The sequence below is a fragment of the Carica papaya genome, chromosome 4 (assembly GCF_054855325.1).
Source record: "Carica papaya isolate Zhongbai chromosome 4, ASM5485532v1, whole genome shotgun sequence".
Lineage (NCBI taxonomy): Eukaryota > Viridiplantae > Streptophyta > Magnoliopsida > Brassicales > Caricaceae > Carica > Carica papaya.
Genome location: NC_142312.1, coordinates 30,244,959 through 30,264,113, shown reverse-complemented (window position 1 = coordinate 30,264,113; position 19,155 = coordinate 30,244,959). Strand labels below are relative to the sequence as shown.

The 19,155-nt window shown below is 34.5% G+C and overlaps 2 protein-coding genes and 1 non-coding gene across 7 annotated transcripts in view; 1 reads left to right on the top strand and 2 right to left on the bottom strand.

The window, feature by feature from the left end:
* CLUB (TRAPP II complex TRAPPC10/CLUB) overlaps positions 1 to 10,745 on the top strand; it is a 31,159-nt gene extending 20,414 nt beyond the window's left edge. For all 3 annotated transcript variants that reach the window (XM_088218895.1, XM_088218897.1, XM_088218896.1), the window contains 16 exons: positions 1,034 to 1,194; positions 2,100 to 2,189; positions 2,310 to 2,471; positions 2,908 to 2,969; positions 3,126 to 3,216; positions 4,849 to 4,991; positions 5,116 to 5,329; positions 5,758 to 6,303; positions 6,401 to 6,613; positions 6,825 to 7,218; positions 7,333 to 7,423; positions 7,589 to 7,673; positions 8,147 to 8,336; positions 8,936 to 9,234; positions 9,954 to 10,044; positions 10,164 to 10,745. In XM_088218895.1, coding sequence (XP_088075021.1) covers positions 1,034 to 1,194; positions 2,100 to 2,189; positions 2,310 to 2,471; positions 2,908 to 2,969; positions 3,126 to 3,216; positions 4,849 to 4,991; positions 5,116 to 5,329; positions 5,758 to 6,303; positions 6,401 to 6,613; positions 6,825 to 7,218; positions 7,333 to 7,423; positions 7,589 to 7,673; positions 8,147 to 8,336; positions 8,936 to 9,234; positions 9,954 to 10,044; positions 10,164 to 10,339 — 3,008 coding nt within the window. In that variant the 3' untranslated portion in view covers positions 10,340 to 10,745. The remainder of the gene's footprint in view (positions 1 to 1,033; positions 1,195 to 2,099; positions 2,190 to 2,309; positions 2,472 to 2,907; positions 2,970 to 3,125; positions 3,217 to 4,848; positions 4,992 to 5,115; positions 5,330 to 5,757; positions 6,304 to 6,400; positions 6,614 to 6,824; positions 7,219 to 7,332; positions 7,424 to 7,588; positions 7,674 to 8,146; positions 8,337 to 8,935; positions 9,235 to 9,953; positions 10,045 to 10,163) is intronic.
* Positions 10,746 to 12,518: 1,773 nt separating this feature from the next.
* On the bottom strand, positions 12,519 to 12,590 carry TRNAQ-CUG (transfer RNA glutamine (anticodon CUG)). The gene has a single exon. It is a non-coding gene; the product is annotated as a tRNA-Gln (tRNA).
* A 4,342-nt stretch (positions 12,591 to 16,932) lies between these two features.
* LOC110812319 (S-adenosyl-L-methionine-dependent methyltransferases superfamily protein) lies at positions 16,933 to 19,155 on the bottom strand. Of its 3 annotated transcripts, none has more exons than XM_022039071.2 (4): positions 18,918 to 19,155; positions 18,465 to 18,788; positions 17,741 to 18,339; positions 16,933 to 17,643 (listed from the first exon to the last, which is right to left on the bottom strand). In XM_022039071.2, the coding sequence occupies exons 3-4, from the start codon at positions 18,231 to 18,233 to the stop codon at positions 17,261 to 17,263; spliced, it is 876 nt and encodes a 291-aa protein (XP_021894763.1). In that variant the 5' UTR covers positions 18,234 to 18,339; positions 18,465 to 18,788; positions 18,918 to 19,155; the 3' UTR covers positions 16,933 to 17,260. The 3 variants fall into 3 exon arrangements, with proteins under 3 accessions (XP_021894763.1, XP_021894762.1, XP_088075020.1); XM_022039070.2 differs by having other exon boundaries at positions 18,465 to 18,635; XM_088218894.1 differs by lacking the exon at positions 18,918 to 19,155 and having other exon boundaries at positions 18,465 to 18,911.

Genomic DNA, 19,155 nt, shown 5'->3' with positions numbered 1-19,155 from the left:
ATCCACTAAATCTAGCTTGTCCATAGTTTCCTTAAATTTTTTGGCACAACTCCGGAAGGAATGCTCACCTGATATCTCATTGCTGTGTAGAACCATATTGAAGTCTTCCCCTACAATCCACAGCCAATCCCACTTACATTTACAGTCTTCCAAATCTTTCCATAATACTCGTCTCTCTCTCCCTTCACCTCTATTGTAAACTCATGTGAAAAACCATTTCTATGGTCTTTGAATAGATAGGAGATTGTAGACTCGCCTACTAGGGTTTCCACGCAATCCATACTCTCCTTTTTTCCGTAAAAAGAGAATACCCCCAGAAAAGTCATTAGCCGGTAATTCCTTCCAACTGACCTCCTTAACCTTCTACAAACTTTGGATGATCCCCTCAACCTTAGACTCCATATTTGTTTCCTGCAAGCAGACCAAATCAGGATTCCACCACCTCATACAACCTCTAATTACTTGCCTATAACTAGATTACATTTAGGGTTTTTTATATTAAGTTTGCTATTTGGATTCTTCAACTATAACTAGATTACGCGGTCTTAAAACTAATCTTTATGAATACTTCAACTTCACTTTTGAAATGAAGTTTTTAGTGATTAAACTATGATTAGATTTTTCTGAATACCTTGGTCGTCAATCAAATATTATGATGCTTAAGAACTCCTTTCTTAGTTGTAATGTTTAAGAAACCCGAGGTGTAATATTTTTTTTAACTTTATTTTATACATCAATATACGTTATAACTCTTGCTTATTAATTTCTTAAATTAGATATACATGACACCTACAATGATTTAGGATGTTTTTGTCTGTCTGACTATCACCGACTATCTCTATAAGTTGGAAAAGGTTTGTTGATATTTCAAAATCAGTTCAAACAAAAGAGTAGATCCTAAGAATGTAATATAGGAATTCAGATTTTGGTGAATTTGTTACTTTATATGCTTGTAACATTGGTGAAATCAATAATCATTTTCAAGCTGCTGTTTCTCGAGCAATAACTGAACTGATTATTTCATATACTGCAGTCAACATGACAGGCAAACAGAGAGAATTCGGAGGGCTAGACCATGGTGATGATCAGGCAGCACTGCTAAATTCTGAAAGCAAGCCATTGACACAAATTGTTCAAGATGATTCATTCAGGGAATTTGAATTTAGACAGTACCTCTTTGCCTGCCAATCAAAGGTGCAAGGAACAATAATTTAGGACATTAGAAATGTTGTGCACCTTTTGTTTTGAGTAAAATTTATTTTCCAACTAAATGGTTTATTTGATTGAAGATGGAGCCATCATATATTTTGCTTACAGAAATCCAATTTTGTAAATGCTTAAAGTACTTGAGGGCAAAATTAGTTTTGGATATTGACTATTGACAACCCTAGTAAAGGGGAAGATTCTTTTGAATGGGTGCTAACTGTGCAAGAGGGTGGTTAACCACCTCCTTTTTGTGTGGTCCTGTCTCCTTTCGACTTTGGTCTACTGCTTTTGAGTTTCTTGGTTTGAGTTGTGCGATGGCAGGTTTCGTGGTAGAAGAAATTTGGGTTGGCAGGCATCTGGGATGATAAGCGTAGGAAGAAACTCATATCTCTTATACCGTCTAGTGGTGTTACTGGAAAGGAGAAAATAGAGGGGTTTATGAGGGAATTGCTTTCTCCCTCATTAGGAATAGAGATATGTTCCAGACCTTCTGATTCTTGTTCAAGGGTTATCCTCTTGATTCAGTTGAGAATTTGGAGGACCTTATTGATGACATGTTGACTGATCTATAATGTTTTTAGACTTATTTTGCATCCACTTGTGCCTTGTTTACGTACTTTTCGACTTTTTCTTTTCTAGAACATGATATGCCAAATATCTTTTAAAATAATAGCCTTGGCATCCTATTGCAAAATTATCTATATAGAGGAAAATGAAAGTTTCTAATCGTAATCATATAAATAAAAGACAGTTCTTGCTAGTTGAGCATGCCCTGAATATCTTTTTTTTATTCTTCAGTTCATATATGCAAACAAGCATTTAATTGTTACAGAGTAAAATCCCAAACTATGTATTGGCATTTGAATTCAGTCTCACCAATGTCTTGACTGCAGCTTTTGTTCAAGCTGAATCGTCCCTTTGAGGTCGCATCCAGGGGCTATTCATTTGTAATTAGCTTTGCAAAGGCCTTGACACTAAATGAGGTACTTGCTATGTTTCATTAACACTTCGTCAATACTTAATGTGTTAGTTTGAGAATTATTTACACTGATCATTCTTCCAGTTTCTCTTTATCTTATTCTCTTCCCTTGGATATTTTATAGAATATATTACCTTTTTGTATGCGCGAAGTTTGGGTAACTACTGCATGCTTGGCATTGATCAATGCATCTGCTTCTCACTATGATGATGGACTCGTTGCACCTGATATTGAAAAAGAATTCTACCGTCTTCAGGGTGATCTTTATTCACTGTGTAGGGTTAAGGTAAATTTTTTTTGGCATTTAACGGGTGATAAGGGACTTACAAAATATATATTTGGTTTGACTGATTTGCCGTGATGCGTCCATCTAACTTGGTGGAAATAACTGAACTTTTGAAGCTAAATGTCCAGGCCGCATGAGAGCCTTTGTCTTGGATCCTGACCCTTTATACATGTTGATCTCCTTCTTAGTTCATTCATGCAGTATTCGTTTTCTTCTTAAAAGAGAATAATATAGAATTCCATGATGTTAATGATGGTTGTTTGATACATGTTTACTCACTCCTATTTCAAGTTTGTTGGACTAAGCTGCTATCCTCGTTGCATTGCTCTATTTCATGAGGCTTGCATATCATATTACATACTGAATGTTTACTGATTCCTATTTCATGTTTGTAAGAACTTAGCTGCTTAGTTAAATGTGTGTTGCATTGTTGCAGTTCTTGAGGCTCGCGTATCTAATGGGATATGGGACAGATATAGAAAGAAGTCCGGTGAACAGGTGTAGATCCATTGCAGTTAACTTACATTAAGTTGATTGATTCTTTGTTCTGAAAGCAAGCTTGGTCTTCTAGTCCAATTGTCTTTGCCTTTGCTTAGTTCTTTTCGTTTTAATTATTGCTATGATACGTAATGCATCTTTCCCTTCTATGGGCAGTGCTTCGCTTAGCATGCTACCTTGGCCCAAACCAGCGGTTTGGCCTTCTGTTCCACCTGATGCTTCCTCTGAGGTGCTTGCAAAAGAAAAGGCAAGTTTTTGAAATGCTAAATGCATTACACTCGCTAGAGGCAGTTTGATATGCCCCATATTTTTTCTTACTGAAAGGCCGTCTTGTTATTTTATTTCTTATTATTACTACTGAAGTTTTAGAAGTTTCAATCACAATTGCCAACTGCATCACATGGTTTTGGACAGGATTATTTTCTTCACCTTGGGTTAAAGCTCACTGTTCTTTTAAAGATACGCCACTTTGTACAGGGATTCAATAGTCTTTATTTTTTCTTTTAAGGCTTTTTTACAGTATTTTTGTGCTTGTTGTCATAGTTTTTGGTTGAAGGACACCTTATCCTTTCCGCTTTTGTATATTCTCTTTCTTTTCAATAAAGTTCTTATATGAATATATATATAAATATATACATTACTATTTACACATGCTCCTTTCTTTTCTAAGAACTTCTATACTTTTTCCCTACCTATTTCTTGAAAAACCTAAGCTGACTTGGTAATGTAGTAAGTCATTGTCACTTGAATTCTGTTTACCATTAGATTCATTAAAAGAAATTTCAAATATGTATTTGATGAACTGAATGATAAACGGAGCATAAGTCAACAATGACTTGATTTACTGTCGCGTCGCTGTTAACTCCTATTATTTGTCAATTGATATAAGTCATGGAATTGAAAATTTTCACCAGAAACTGCCATTACTATAATACATAAATTACCTACATAGTAGCTATAACTGGCTAAATAGATATGAGATGTAAAATATTTTTCTAACTTCACATGTGATGACTCTCTCGTATATAGGTGTTGTCAAAAATACTTTTCTATATAAAGCAATACTTTTATAGGTGAAATGTTTATATGTTTTATATTATAGGTGAAATGTTTATATCTTAGATTAATCACAAAATGTAAAGAATGTTTACATACTATAGGAATCATAATATTTATCTGATGAATAAAAATTAAAATAAAAATAAGTAAGGTTTACCATAGTACGAATGCTTATTCCAGACGTGCTGTCCTCTTTTATGATAAATTAACTTTTTGGTATCTCTTTAAAAATTTTCTGCTTCGTTACTGATTTTCCTTTTGGTGCTTTGTTGATAACAATTTATTTTCCTTTAAAAACAGTCTAGTAATTGCCTCAATAATCTTTTCTGAAACTTGGATGAGGTTTTGATTGTAAGTGAAGCATAAACATCCTACCATGGGAGGTGATAGCTGCAAGTGAATGAATCTTTCCATGATCTGATTTGCATCTTTCATTTTTGATCATATATCTGTGAAGTTGTTTCAGTCATGGTTACGGGCATCCTTTGTAGGTGCCCATGTAATAATATATTTGCATGTCGACATTGTTTCCATTCTTTTCAATGCACACAGAGACACATGCTAATTAATTAAACACTACTGTTTTTCTTAAGTGATAGCTGAGATCATGGGATGTCATGTCCAGAACTCAACTGAAGGTTCTAAAGCAGTTACTATTATCATAATATTGGCTTTTATGATTTTTTTATAGAAGGTTTTTAAGGTTCTATGACGTACATGATTGACTAATTTTATGTCTGGTTGACTTTTCCTTTTACATTTTCATTTATCTATCTGATAAGTTTCAAGGCATTTGTTGCTCCTTTCTATTTTATTGCAGATGATTCTTCAATCAAGTCCTAGAGCCAAGCACTTTAGCATCCAAAGAAAACCTTTGCCTCTTGAACCTTCTGTACTCCTACGTGAAGCTAATCGACGAAGGGCTTCTCTTTCTGCTGGAAATATGTGTGAAATACTTGATGGGTAATGAAATTCAAGATTACGAAATATGATGATTTTCATTTTTCAAGGATGACTTCGCTTTTAAATATCAACTAATTATCTACATTTTTCTTTGATATTATTGAAATGATAAATATGCTGACAGACCAGGTTATGAAGCATTATTAAGGATGTCCCCTTCAAATAAAGCACAACCAATTTCTATGTCACGGACAAACTCTTCTCCTGGAAATTTTGAGAGTTCAATTGATCGACCTATGAGACTTGCTGAAATTTTTGTTGCTGCTGAGCATGCTCTGCAGCATACAATTTCAAATTGCGAGCTATGGAAATCTTTATCATCTGTCGAGGAATTTGAGGTATTGTAATTGGGCTGTATGCAAGCTCATTCTATTTCTACTCAAGAAAAAACTACTGAAATATATGAGTGTGCAGATGTGTAAATAACCTGCTAATTTTTCTCTTAACATGATCTTATTTCTATTGTCTATTTTATTCAGTGACCTCCCTTCTATTCTCATTTTTTTTTAGAAACTGCTATTCAGTTATTTAGGGCACGTATTCTTTTAAATATTTTTCCTATGAAAAAATTTAGTCCACATTTATTCTTGCAATACTGCAAGTCTGGTTTAAACTTCTTGTCATTGCACAAGGGTATCTTATCCTCGTATTATGCACTCTTTCTTTTTTTTTCTTTTATGCCGGAAAAAACTAGTTTTCAAAGATTAACTGATTGAACTCCCCCTCCCTCCCCTTCTCCCCCCTCCCCCACCCCCAAATCTGGCAGCAAAAGTATCTTGAACTAACTAAAGGTGCTGCTGACAATTATCATCGCTCTTGGTGGAAAAGACACGGGGTCGTCCTTGACGGCGAAATTGCATCTGTCAGCTTTAAGCATGGAAACTATGATCTAGCTGCAAAGTCATATGAAAAAGTTTGTGCCCTTTATGCGGGTGAAGGATGGCAAGATTTATTGGCTGAGGTCCTACCTAATTTAGCAGAGTGTCAGAAAATACTTGGTGATCAAGCTGGCTACCTATCATCTTGTGTGAGATTGCTTTCACTAGACAAGGGCTTATTCTTAACCAAGGAACGCCAAGCTTTTCAGTCAGAGGTTATTAGTCTTGCACACAGTGAAATGAAGCATCCTGTGCCCCTAGATGTATCATTATTGATTACTTTTTCTGGAAATCCTGGATCTCCACTAGAGTTATGTGATGGAGACCCTGGTGCCCTATCTGTGACTGTTTGGAGTGGCTTTCCTGATGATATAACTCTTGACTCTCTCAGTCTTACTCTGATGGCTACGTATAATGCTGATGAAGGTAGCAAGGTGTGCTTTCTTAGAAACAAGGGCAATTTAAATTGGATTACAAGTTTTCATTTTGTAGCAATCCTACTTCAATTTAACTGATCAAGTTGATTTATAGGCATTGAAGAGCTCTGCTGCTACCATATTAAAGCCTGGTAAGAATACTATTACCTTTGCCTTGCCACCGCAAAAACCTGGTTCATATGTGTTGGGAGTTCTTACTGGGCAAATTGGAAGGTTGATATTTAGATCTCATAGCTTTTCCAAGGGTGGTCCTGCAGATAGTGATGATTTCATGAGCTATGAAAAGCCAACTAGACCTATCTTGAAGGTAAGGTTTCTCATGTTCAAGCATAAAATGTGGCAGTTGGAAGAGTTTCATAACAGTTTGGGATTAAATTGATATTTGTATCTGCTAACTTTTCTAAGTTTGATGTGTGATATCTTTCAGAAATATTGTCTAATTCTCATTCTTTGCTTATCTTCTTATTTTCCTACTAGTTCTTGTGTTACTATATCTGATAAATGGTTCTCTTTACTAGGTTTTCAAACCAAGACCTTTGGTTGATCTTTCGGCAGCTATATCATCTGCTTTGCTAATTAACGAAGCTCAGTGGATTGGCATTATAGCTCGACCCATTAACTATTCTCTTAAAGGTGCAGTCTTGCATATAGATACAGGTCCAGGTCTGAAAATCGACAAGTCACTTGCTATTGAAATAGAGAGCTACGTAAACGGATCCAAGGGTGCTGCTGACACACTAAGTTGTATTAGTAATGGGAATGACTCTTCTGCAGCAGAGGACAAAAAATTTGAGCGGTTAAGTCTCCATGATGGGAGAATAGATTTTCCAGATTGGGCAAGCGACATGAATTCTATTTTGTGGATTCCAGTTCGTGCAATCAATGACAATCTTGCAAGGGGATCATCTTCAGGTGAATCATTATGATGTATACTTTTTCCTGGTTTTAATAATGTGCATGGTTTTTTTTTTTTTTTGTTGCATCTAACTAGTGAAATATCTGTAATATATTGTATGTAATGGACAGTTAACCCACAAAAACAAAGTGTTGTGGATGGATTGCGGACAATAGCTTTGAAACTTGAATTTGGTGTATCTCACAACCAGATATTTGATAGGTATTTATTTTCATCGTTCTTACAGATTATGATATTGCCCCACCCACCCCCACCCCTCCCCCCCCCCCCCCAAAAAAAAGGAACTCCTCTATTTCTTATATGCAGATTACTTCTTTCCATTTAAACGTCTAAGCTCTATTTGAGTCACCCTGCTCACTTGTGTAGAACCTTAGCTGTACATTTTACCGATCCTTTCCATGTGATGACACGAGTTGCTGACAAATGCAATGATGGCACTTTACTTCTGCAGGTATATTTGTTACAAACCCTGAAAAGTTTCATCTCATGATTCAATCAAGTTAGCACTATATTCACAAAGTAATCATGTTCACTGGGGTTTACATTACTTGTCTTCAGTCCTCTCAGGACTAAAGATTGGTATGGGTGAGGATATATGTGGAAAAACTGGCAGACTAGGTCAGCCCAGTCAGGCAAACTGGCTGGCTGAGCCAAAAGACCAGGGATTGTTCTTTAAACCCTGAGAAAACGGGAATGCTTAAATAAGTTTCAGTGAATGGATATTTTTTTTTCCAAAAATAATCCATCCAGATTAAGAGATATAAAAGTTATTAGGTTATGGGTTTGCAGGATTGTTCCTTTGCCAATTCATAGTGACTGTACAGATTTAGTGATCTCATATTTTATCTTTTTGTATTTACCACAAAAACAATTTTTTTTTTTATATATATATTATGCATTTACATTGGTCCATGTTACTTCCAGGTGATTCTACACTCTCAAGTAAAGGCCACATTGACTGTCTATGATGCTTGGCTTGATCTTCAAGATGGATTTGTTCATACCGGACAAGGTGATGGAAGACCCAGTTCAAGCTTCTTTCCGCTTGTCATTTCTCAAAGTTCTAGAGCCGGACTCTTGTTTAGTATATGCTTAGGGAAGACACTTGCAAGAGGTAATATCCCTTGTTGGCATGATAATTAGCTTGCAAAACACAAAGTACATTCAACATTAGCAAGATATTGGCTTATTGACTAGTTTTATGTTAATTTTTAAAGTTCAGAACCAAAGCTCAAATTTTGTAATTTGTAATTCTAGGTTTAGTCAGGAGCTGATGCTTCTAATCATATTTGAGATAGTAAGAAACTGTCTCAAAATCTTAACTCTTTTTTTTTCTTTTACAATAGTGGTAAGAATTTTGCTTTCCCTTTTGTCCTAGCCAAAGTTAATTGGTAAAAGAATCTGCTCAATTATATGTTATTGCTAATGTATTTAGTTCATGGAGCTCTCTTCCTATCTTCTTAGTGGCCTATATTATTAATTGGATGCATTCCTTTGAATGCCCCTAATTTTTATAACAATTTATCTTAAGGTTGGTCCTTATTTCTTAGCTGTTCAATGCTTTTTTCTTTACAAGCTTGGTTTGTTTTGGTCTCTCATAGAAAAATATGTGATATAGAAGAATCAAACATCAAAGTCTGTGTCAGTGTCACTATTGCTGCTGAATGCTTTGGCAATATTTTACATGTGGACAACTACCTGATTCTTCTACAGGTGAAAATGAGGAGCTGCGACCTGATAGTATATTGAACATCAGATATGGGATTCATGGTGATAGAACCACTGGAGCACACCCACCAGTTGTTGCAGGATCCTCTGGAGCAGATACTCCTAGGCAGGATCTTATCTTCAGAAGTGCTCTTGCTTTACAGCAGCCTATACTTGATCCATGCCTAGCTGTTGGATTTCTGCCGCTTCCTTCTGGTGGTCTTAGGGTCGGGCAACTTGTTAACATGAAATGGAGAGTTGAAAGGTTGAAAGATCTAGAGGGGAATGAAGTTTCTCGAAGAAATGTAAGTCATGGAAAAAATCCAATCTTGACTAACTAGTTCAGTTACTTGGTTTGTCTCTCGAACCAGGTTGAGTTAATTTCAACCCTAGTTTGTGTCATATTATAAGTAATTTGAGTTGGCAATCCTCATTAAACTTTAGGGAAATGATAGAAGTGCATTTCAGGCTACTAAAACTTCAACTTATTATTGGTCTATATTGGCATTGATACTACCCACATATATAATTTATGTCAATGTTAGGAGGTTATGTAGCTGTTTTGACCAAATAGTGGAAAACAAGTCCATCTGTTTTGTTGCTGAGAAGAATCTGGTTTTCTTTGTTTGTTAACAAAAAGAAACTTGACTCTTTATATTCTCCGTACTTCTGGACCTCAAAGATATAAATGTCCTATCAATTTGGCTTAATGGCCTTTTCTGGAATTTCTCAAACATTTGGAAACCATAAAACTGTAGATGTTAAATTGAAACTCTTTTTTGTGCTTTCTTTCTCATTGGACGACCAGCAACTTTTGGGTTAGGGTAGTGATGCCAGATTTTAAATTGCCAGTTATTCTTTTTTCTGGTTCTCCAGTCCTAGGTGGGATTAGTAGGAGGTTTTGAGAATTCTCTGTTATGCATTCAATTTCTTGATTATGCAGAGAAGCTATCACGGGTTGTTAGAAAATAGCAGTTCTCATGCATGTGCATCTTCAGATTTCCTACTTATATTTCTTTTGCAGGATGAGGTGTTATATGAAGTCAATGCCAATTCTGAGAATTGGATGATTGCTGGGAGAAAGAGAGGGCATGTTTCTCTCTCCACAAAGCAAGGTTATAAATCTACTTTTTTAAAAAAAAAATCTCTACGCAAGTTTTTAATCAAAGTACTGTCCTGCTTGTCATATCATAATCGCTTGACTATGTCAGTTAATCATTCTCTGTTATGGCAGGTTCAAGGATAGTTATCTCAATATTATGTGTGCCATTGATTGCCGGCTATGTCCGTCCTCCTCAACTTGGATTGCCCGATGTGTCAGAGGCAAATATAAGCTGCAATCCTCCTGGGCCTCACCTTATCTGTGTCTTGCCACCAGTTCTCAGCTCTTCATTCTGTGTCGCAACATGATAGTCCCTCACCAATCTAATTATAATATATTCCTAAGATCATTGTATTCCTCCACTAATCAGGTAAGTTTCTGAGTCAAGCATTTAGCTTATTATACAAAATGTCTACCTATTCATTATCCAATTTTGGTTCAACCTTCTAAAAATTGTAAATCTGTGCTTTCCCAATTATTGGAAAAGCAAACAAAACTAAAAAAGAAAAAGAGAAACAATCCAGATTTAGATTAGGCAGTTCGGTTGGTGGTCTCTGTATCAGTGATTTTGCAACACCCTTCCTTCTGTACAGTGTAACATTTATACTCCTCATTCATCAAAGTATGGAGATCGAAAAAGGCGTAGCCTTTTTTTTTTTCTTCATACGTTTTTGTTGGTTCCACTTGTTTTAATAGAAAAATAATCTTGAGCGAGATTGATTGTATTGATGCTGCGGAAGGCAGGTGGTTATATTTGTTTAGTTATATTTCATTGTTATGATGCATGATGCGTTACCATTGAAACCAGAAAACGGTATCATAAATGTGCAGCGATGATTTCTTTCTGCTCTCCCTGAATAACATCTGTTTATGTCTGTGTATGTATATATATGCTGAAAATAAAAGCAGTCTGTCCAGAGAGCTTTGTGCTCTAGATTTCCTATCTGGGCAAAGAGAAGAATTTATCAAATATAGAAAGTAGAGGGAGATCATCTCCAAAGATGATTGTGAAATCTTTATGTCTTGGAGACACAATTCCCCCATAGTAATTTCTTTTTCATAACATTTTGTACTAATTCGTTAATTGCGTAAGAATCACGTCATGCTGTCTGGAAATTGAGCAAGTTCTTGAATTAGTAGAAGATTACTTGAAGCTCCGATTCGAAGCGCCATGATAAAGCTCAAAATGATTATGTTTTACATGATGAGAACTTTTCGGATTGCTTGTGCTCTTTTTATAGAAGTACCTGTGACATTGTGTTTGTGTTGTTGTTCCCCACCAAAGGGTATTGCGAGAAATAATTTTGAAATGTGCTCTCCTTTGATTTTACAGCTTCCATAAAAGCTATAATTACAGTAACAGCTGGGGAGACAAGACATGCTTCTTTCTATATATATATATAGACATATGTATGTTATACACAATATATGTGTAACAAGGAGTCTGAGTCTCAAGATTTTCTCCTGTTCCTTTCTATCCATATTTTCTGGTGAATGAAAAAAAGAAATTGATTTTTATTTTTTATTTGTTGTGGAAATAAAAACTCAATCCTTGTAATTATATATATATATATATATATGTATATATAGTCAGTTTTGTCTCTTAATAGAAATTAAATAGTAGTTGAACATATACAAAATAAAATTATACAGGGGTAAAATAAGTAAATAATGTTAAAATATTTGACCAATTATACTTTTTAAAATTATTATGAAGTATGTATACTTTTAATCATTAAAAAGCAAGGTAAGTGTTAGAAAACTCCATAAAACAATACAAAATTTACTGTAATGTCTTTTCAGAATCTAGACAATGGTAAAATAACATAAGATATTTTGTCATAGTTTTAAAAAAATAAAATAAATAAATAAATAATAAGACATAATTATGTTTAAAAATTTTTAGGTTATTTATTTTTCTACGAGAAAATTATGAATTTTATTCTAAATGTAATATCAACCATTATGTTTGATTATTTATGAAAAGTTAATATTTTTTTTTTGTGTTTTGGAGCTGTTCGCAAGGTTCTCAATTTTTTTATTAATAATAAAATAAGTTAGTTAGTTGAACAAAATTATCTGATTGATTTAGTAATTTTACAAATGAAAGAACATTAAAAAAAATTTCGAGCACTTGCAATCAATTTTATGGGTGTAATTTGATTATTAGCAATTTTCTTCCTAATAACATTTTAAAGTCGTCCCAATTGTATAGTCACGAATTAGGAAACATATTAGTCACGAACAATTTGATCATAGTAATTCAAAAAGATTGTATTTTTCATCTTTAGTCTTTGACAAATTATTTATTTGATATCATTTTCAATATCAATGTAATAATTAAGCAATGGTTGATTTCTAATATCCTTTTCAAATTTTCACAAGAAGAAACAAAGAGAACTCATTGATTTTACCAAAGAAAAGGGAGATTAAGAAATGAAGGTCCTCCATTTAAAAATAAATGAAAATACAAAAAAAAAACAAAAAAGGTCCCACCGAGATTTGAACTCGGGTTACTGGATTCAGAGTCCAATGTCCTGACCACTAGACCATGGGACCGTTGTGACTAAATGTTGGTTGGAAACTATAAATCGAGTAACTTGGAATCAAACATACACTTCAAAACCAAGCGTTGGTTCTCTCTTTGCCGGTACACTTCAGGTGTGAATTTCTTTGGATCAACATTTCCAGAGTCCAAACTCGAATGCATTTAAAATATACATGTATGTATCTATCTATTTACTTATATGTTAGTGTAATTTGCAGAGATATTGTTTAACTTTGATGTATCGATTTCAAGATCAAATGCACTTGGAGCATAAGTGTATGTATATATCAACTACTCTTGATTTTGATATATATATATATATATATATATATATATATAAAATATAAATGACTGCATATATATTGTTTAATTTTGATGTTTCGTTTTTGAAATCTTCAGTTATGAAAAATTATTTAACTGAAAATTTTTACAGCGACATGCGCATATCTATATATCTATCCACTTATGTATATACCCACGAGTATGATTGCAGAGATATTGCTTAATTTTGATGTTTAAGTTTCGAAATCTTTTGTCATGAATTTCTTGAGTCAGCATTTTCGCAGTTCAAGATCGAATACATTTAGAATGTGCGCTTCGATGTTTTAGTTTGAAATCTTTTGTTATGAATTTCTTTGAATCCAGATTTTCACATTCCGTAGTCGAACTTTACATGGAAACGCTAGATATTCTCCAAACAATTTCTTTAATTTCTCTGTACATGCATTATGAATATATGAGGTTTTTCCTAGTTCTACAAATTCGTATCTTATACAAAACAACACAATTACATGCACATATACGCACGAAGACGGAGAATTTTGCACAGGAGTATGGCAGTAATTTACGAAGAGCGGTGGAGGATCAAGGATGTAATAGTCAAGAATTTTAGATATGAATATGTCGGATGCCGGGTACCAACTACTCTTGATTCTGTCAATCAACTACCTTCGAATTTTTTTCTGGATCAGACGATGAGAATCTCAGTTTGATGTTTTTGCTTCTTATACTCTTAATTTATTCCACAGAAAGTTTTGGTTCTTGTTTTTCTCAAATCCATCCTTGTTTTGAAAACCTAATCCGACACAGTTCTTCCTTAAGTAACATGCTCTTCAGCTCTTAGCGTACTAGAATGATAATCTAAAAGCTGGAATGTGGAGGCACCGTACCTCATAAACATGTTAGTAAAAATATCAAGGTTCAACAGGAAAAGTTGATAGAACCCATTTGTGGCTGCGATCTTCTTTCACCATTCTTGTAAGAAAGAAAATTTATCACAATCCTCATCTTCTTCTTCGTACTGAACTTTTAGAAGTCATGTACTTTTATCAGTATTGAGATCAATATTGTTCTTGGTCTTACCCAGTATCCACTACAGAATCTTTTGTAGGGACAGCTTATTCTTGTCTAGTGGAAAACTGGATGACTGTACTTGGAATAATTCTCATAATCATTATTGCAAGTGTTCTACAGCTATAGTTTCTGGGACAAGTTGAAAGGACTGTCTCTATGCAAATGTCCGAGGATCCAATCGTCTATGTACTAGGCCTTCAATGGAGCTACCCAGATTAAATTCAGAAGTATTATGGAATTTAAACTTACTCTAATTAAGAGATATACATATATCTTATATATATTAATTTTAACGCCAATTGGAACCAGTCAAAAAATTAAAATAAAAGTAGTAAAATTTTGTTATAGTTAACTATTGTAAGGCTAAAGTAAAATGTAAAACTAGAAATTGAGTGAAATTTGAAAGTAAAATGAAGAAAACAGAGTTACAGTACTTTCATTACATATATAAATCATATTATCTTATGTTCTTACTAAGAAATACCCAGGAGAGGCGAATAAAACTGGTTAAATTCTGCTGGACATGTGCATTGGCAGGTCCCCAGATTCTTGAAGCTGTATTTTTAATTTGCACAAATGCCAGGATCCGCCATTCCATATGGTAAAATGCTGTTCCATTGTGATTTGTGGGCATTAAAAGTTCAGTAAATATATATATATATATATTACATAACAAGAGGCGCAGGGAAGTTCTATTGTCTGTCGTTTAGTTTATTTTGAAAGTACTACAATATTACTTTATGTTCATTATTTTACACAAGACTCGTTGTACTTCTACTTTATATGAGACTGATTTTGTTTTCTCAAGAAATATATATATATATATATCACTTTTTGATTCCATATATTAATTATTTTTCTTTTAGTATGATGGTTGATATTACTAGAGACGTCAGGCATCATTCATCATGATTGTAACGCATAATATCATATATATATGTATATACATACATATATCTATATCCATTTCCGTCTCCCCCACTTGTTACAGTGTGTGTTTTCTAATTTCTCCCTACCAGTGAGCTGCATGCGATGGTGACAACACAACAACCTCATCCTCCCATCGAACATGTACGTACATCTCTCTCTTCCATGCATTCATCATCTCCACATACCATAAATAAATATCTTTATAAACTAAATTCCAACTTTATTTCTTCTAATATATGCATGTATATATATATATACATATACAGTCTATATGTATAGTCATTTATTATATCTCTTCACAACCATTCACTCTTCGGCATCTGACATTTTTTACGTTGATTATTCGATAATACAACACGCAATGGTCTTAATCTAGTAATTTTGTCTAATAAATCAATTATAATTATCACACACAGTAAAATTTTTATTATTTATTAAAAGTATGTATGCATTCAAATTGAAACAGGATTATAGAAGAGTGAATGCGGGGCTGAGGACAGAAAGTAAGAAAGCATGATTCTTGAAGATAGTTAAATAAATGGAAGGCATAATAAGCTGCAATACTGATCGCCCACATGCTCTGCATTTATAATCTCTCATGATATATATATATATATATGTAAGTATGTATGTACAGACACACACACACACACACACACATATATATATACTTACGTATAAATATATTCAAGTTTAATGCAAACGGGGATTTCAGCTTTCTTGAATCTGATTACAAACACATGCTGCATTTAAAGTTCATCACTGAAGTTGAGATATATAAAAACTGTAGATATGCAAATTCAACGTCAAGCACGGATCGGTTTTCCCATTTTATTCTCTTTTGATTCATAATTTCTTGCATGCAGAGTTCCAAGATGTTCTTTTTTCTATATATATATATAATAAAAAAAAAATCCCTTTTGATCAACAGATATTCAGGAGGAATCTAAAATTTAGTCATGTCATGGGACCAAGATTTTGATCTAATTAGGGTTTAATTTTTTATCTTATGGTTTGATTTTTGTATTATTTCACGTCAAAACTTTACATTTCTAAAAAATATATATATATATATAGCTTTTCTTTTGAATTTTACAAAAAAAAAAAAGAGACTAATTATATGCATAATGGAAAAATCAAACCATATGATGAACTAGAAACTACAATGTAAAGAATTTGTGACTTTAAAAATGGGTAATTTTATAATCTTTCATTATTTTATAATACTTAAATAATTTTATATAATAATCATATTGTATAATGGAAAGGCAGAAGAGAGGTTCACATAATTCTGTGGGCTATTTGTATACATGTTTCTTCGTTTGAGTAAAAGGGAAGGAATCAATGACCAAATTCACACACACACAGAAAATTAATGACAAAGCAAGTACGTGTAAGTAGCTCGTTCATAATATATATATATATATATATATATGTGTAAGCTTTTTTATCACTAAAGTGTATAAGCTGGTATCTTGGTATTTAACAAAAAAAAAATATATATATATATATATATATATATATATATACCGAAATTTTAATTTACTGTGATTACTTAAAATAAAAATATTAAGCTTAATTTGATTTAATCACTGTATGTAATAGCCCGACCCCAAATATCAATAGGTACATACGCTTCTACGCTATTTTATTACATATATAATAAAACTATATATTAGGACATATTTTTAATTAATATATGAAATATTTAAATTAATTTATAATTTTTATAGTAAAATTTTTAATTTTTAATAAAATTTAAACTCGTAATTTTATAAATATAACACTGAAATTATTAAGAGAGTGTACACAGAGGCATTTAATTCCATACCAAACTTTAATCCTACTCAACCATAAGAGATTTATAAGATGGTGACCAAACAAACCCCCTAAATCCTACACTTGTCCCTTCAACTTCATTATTATTATTATTATTATTATAATTAGTACTTAATTACATAATTAAACTAGTTTTTATGGAATTTAATTACTCAATTTCAGTCCTATTTTCCTGTCTAATAAAATTATTAATTTCTTTATTATATTTCTAATTAAAACCCCAGCCATCAATTCTCTAAGCGATGTTCGTATTGATCACCATGATCATCATCATACATTATATGTGTGTACATACATTATATAATAATATCCCCCATCAAAGCATCTGGTTCGGCTTCGTCTCCCCAGACAATGGTGGATTTTATCATCGTTTCTAATTTCTAATTTCTAAAATTTAAAACCAAAAAAAAAAAAATGTATTTATTTTTTTTTTTTTTTTTATATGTATATTTCTAATTTTCTTCTAAATTTTTATCCCTTTTTTTTTAATTAATTAATTAATATATCTCCTCCTCCTACAGCCTAACAGCCCTATAATATAAACCCACGTGTTTCCAAGTCAGCATCTCCAGTCAAGACGGACTTCCCCTGGCCCCGCAATTTCCTCACTCGGCTTGCGGAAAGACACGATGTGGCTGCTGACCATAAACGCCGTTACGCGTTCCGACACTCTTATCTCCTCCATCTTCAGTTCCTGCAATCGACGGACGTATTCCGGCACGTGGAGTAGGTCCCACACGACTCCTACCCCACCGGGCTTCAGCACCCGAACCATCTCCCCCAACACTCTGACTCTCTCCGCCGAAGCCTCCACCGTCCGATGGCCGTACTCTTTCCCGACGGTGTGGACGAATACGCCGGATACCACCACGTCGAAGTAGTTATCCCCGAACGGCAGCCTCCTCACGTCACCCTCCCGGCACGTGACATACTCTTGTACCCCTGTTAAATTGAACAATTTCTACTTTAAAAATAAAATCCAGTGATTATTTATTCATTTTCCGTTGGCAGTAATAATTCAGGAGGCAAATCAGCAGACCTTCCATGTTGGCCGTTCGGAGAGTGGAGAGGGTGGTCCGTTTGGAGCGGTCCAACCCGACGACCCGACCCGAGCTCCCAGTCTTCTTAAGTTGCGTGGCCACCGCATTGAGCAGGATTCCGCGGCCGCAACCGAGGTCTAGTGCGAGCTTGACGGTGGACCAGTCGCCGACCGAGCCTACCATGCGCTGCGCCATGTCGTAGTGTAGCGGCACGGCGGAGTAGAAGAAGTTGGCAGCGGCGAAGAAGAGACAGACGGCGGAGAGAGCCATGACGGAGCCGCTGAATCCGGCGGCGAGGCGTGCGGCGCCGGCGCTGGAGAGCAGGAAAGACTCGAAGAAGCCGCAAATCGGATCGAAGTAGAATAAGAAGAGCACGGACAAAATGGAGAAGAAGAGAGCATGGGACAGTATGAACACCAGAGTTTGCCACTGGTCCATGCCGTAGATTGCGTAGATCTGCGTCCAGTCTCTGCTGCCATTTGTCTTTCCCATTTCAGGTATGCCTCTCGGAATCTGAATATCGTACTCTTTAGCGGCTTTGCTGCTGTCAAGTAGATTTTGATTTGTGTTTGGGAGAGAGTCTTTTAATTTTCAAGACCTAAAACGGGAAGAGAAATAAGATTTAACATTTCAGGAGTCAAATTAAAACAAAATCTTTCCAAACAAGAATTTATAAACACAACAAAAATCCTCAAATTCAAGTTGGAGAAACCGTTCACTCACCGAGAATGGAAAGTTGAGTACGTCGAATCTTCCTCTTTGGGGATACAACAAAAATCGCAAATGCTCGGACAGAATCTTCTTCCTTTTCCTTTCCTTTTTATTTCTCGGGAACCAAGCAGAAGCTCTTCTTCAAATCATCAGATCCACGCAGAACTCTCCACAGAGAGAAATCTATGGCGAACCCAAAAAGTACACAAAAGAAAAAAAAATAAACCAGAGGAAAACAGAGTAGTACCAGCACCCAGAAGTAACAGAAGTACTAGAAATCTCTGCAGTCCTTTATACTCTCAAATTAATGGTAATAAACCCCTTAAAGCACTAAACCTAAACGTAAACAAAGAAAGACAGAGAGAAGAATCATCATCATTATGATCATTATTATCGTAGAAGTGGCAATAAATCTGCAAATGTCAGGACTGTTATTTGAGCATACAAGGATGATATCATCCATACCATATTTTCACGCGCTTTCGATTCGTCGCCTTGTGGGTCTCCTCAGAATTTTCGCAGAGAAGACGAATAAAATAACAATTCAAAAGAAACCACTTCTGCAAATTGGGGGTTTTGCTCTGAAGACAGCCAAGCAGATAATTTCAAAGAAATCGTTACTCTTGAGTGAGTGAAGAAGTACGGATTTAAAGCGAGAGAGAGAGAGAGAGAGAAAGAGAAAGAGAGATCTCTGTAAATGGAG

Coding starts and splice junctions, on each gene's coding strand:
- LOC110812319 (XM_022039071.2), bottom strand. CDS start 18,233: ATGGGAAAGACAAATGGCAGCAGAGACTGGACGCAGATCTACGCAATC. Junction 17,644..17,740: donor CCGAACGGCCAACATGGAAG/GTCTGCTGATTT, acceptor TCAATTTAACAG/GGGTACAAGAGTATGTCACG.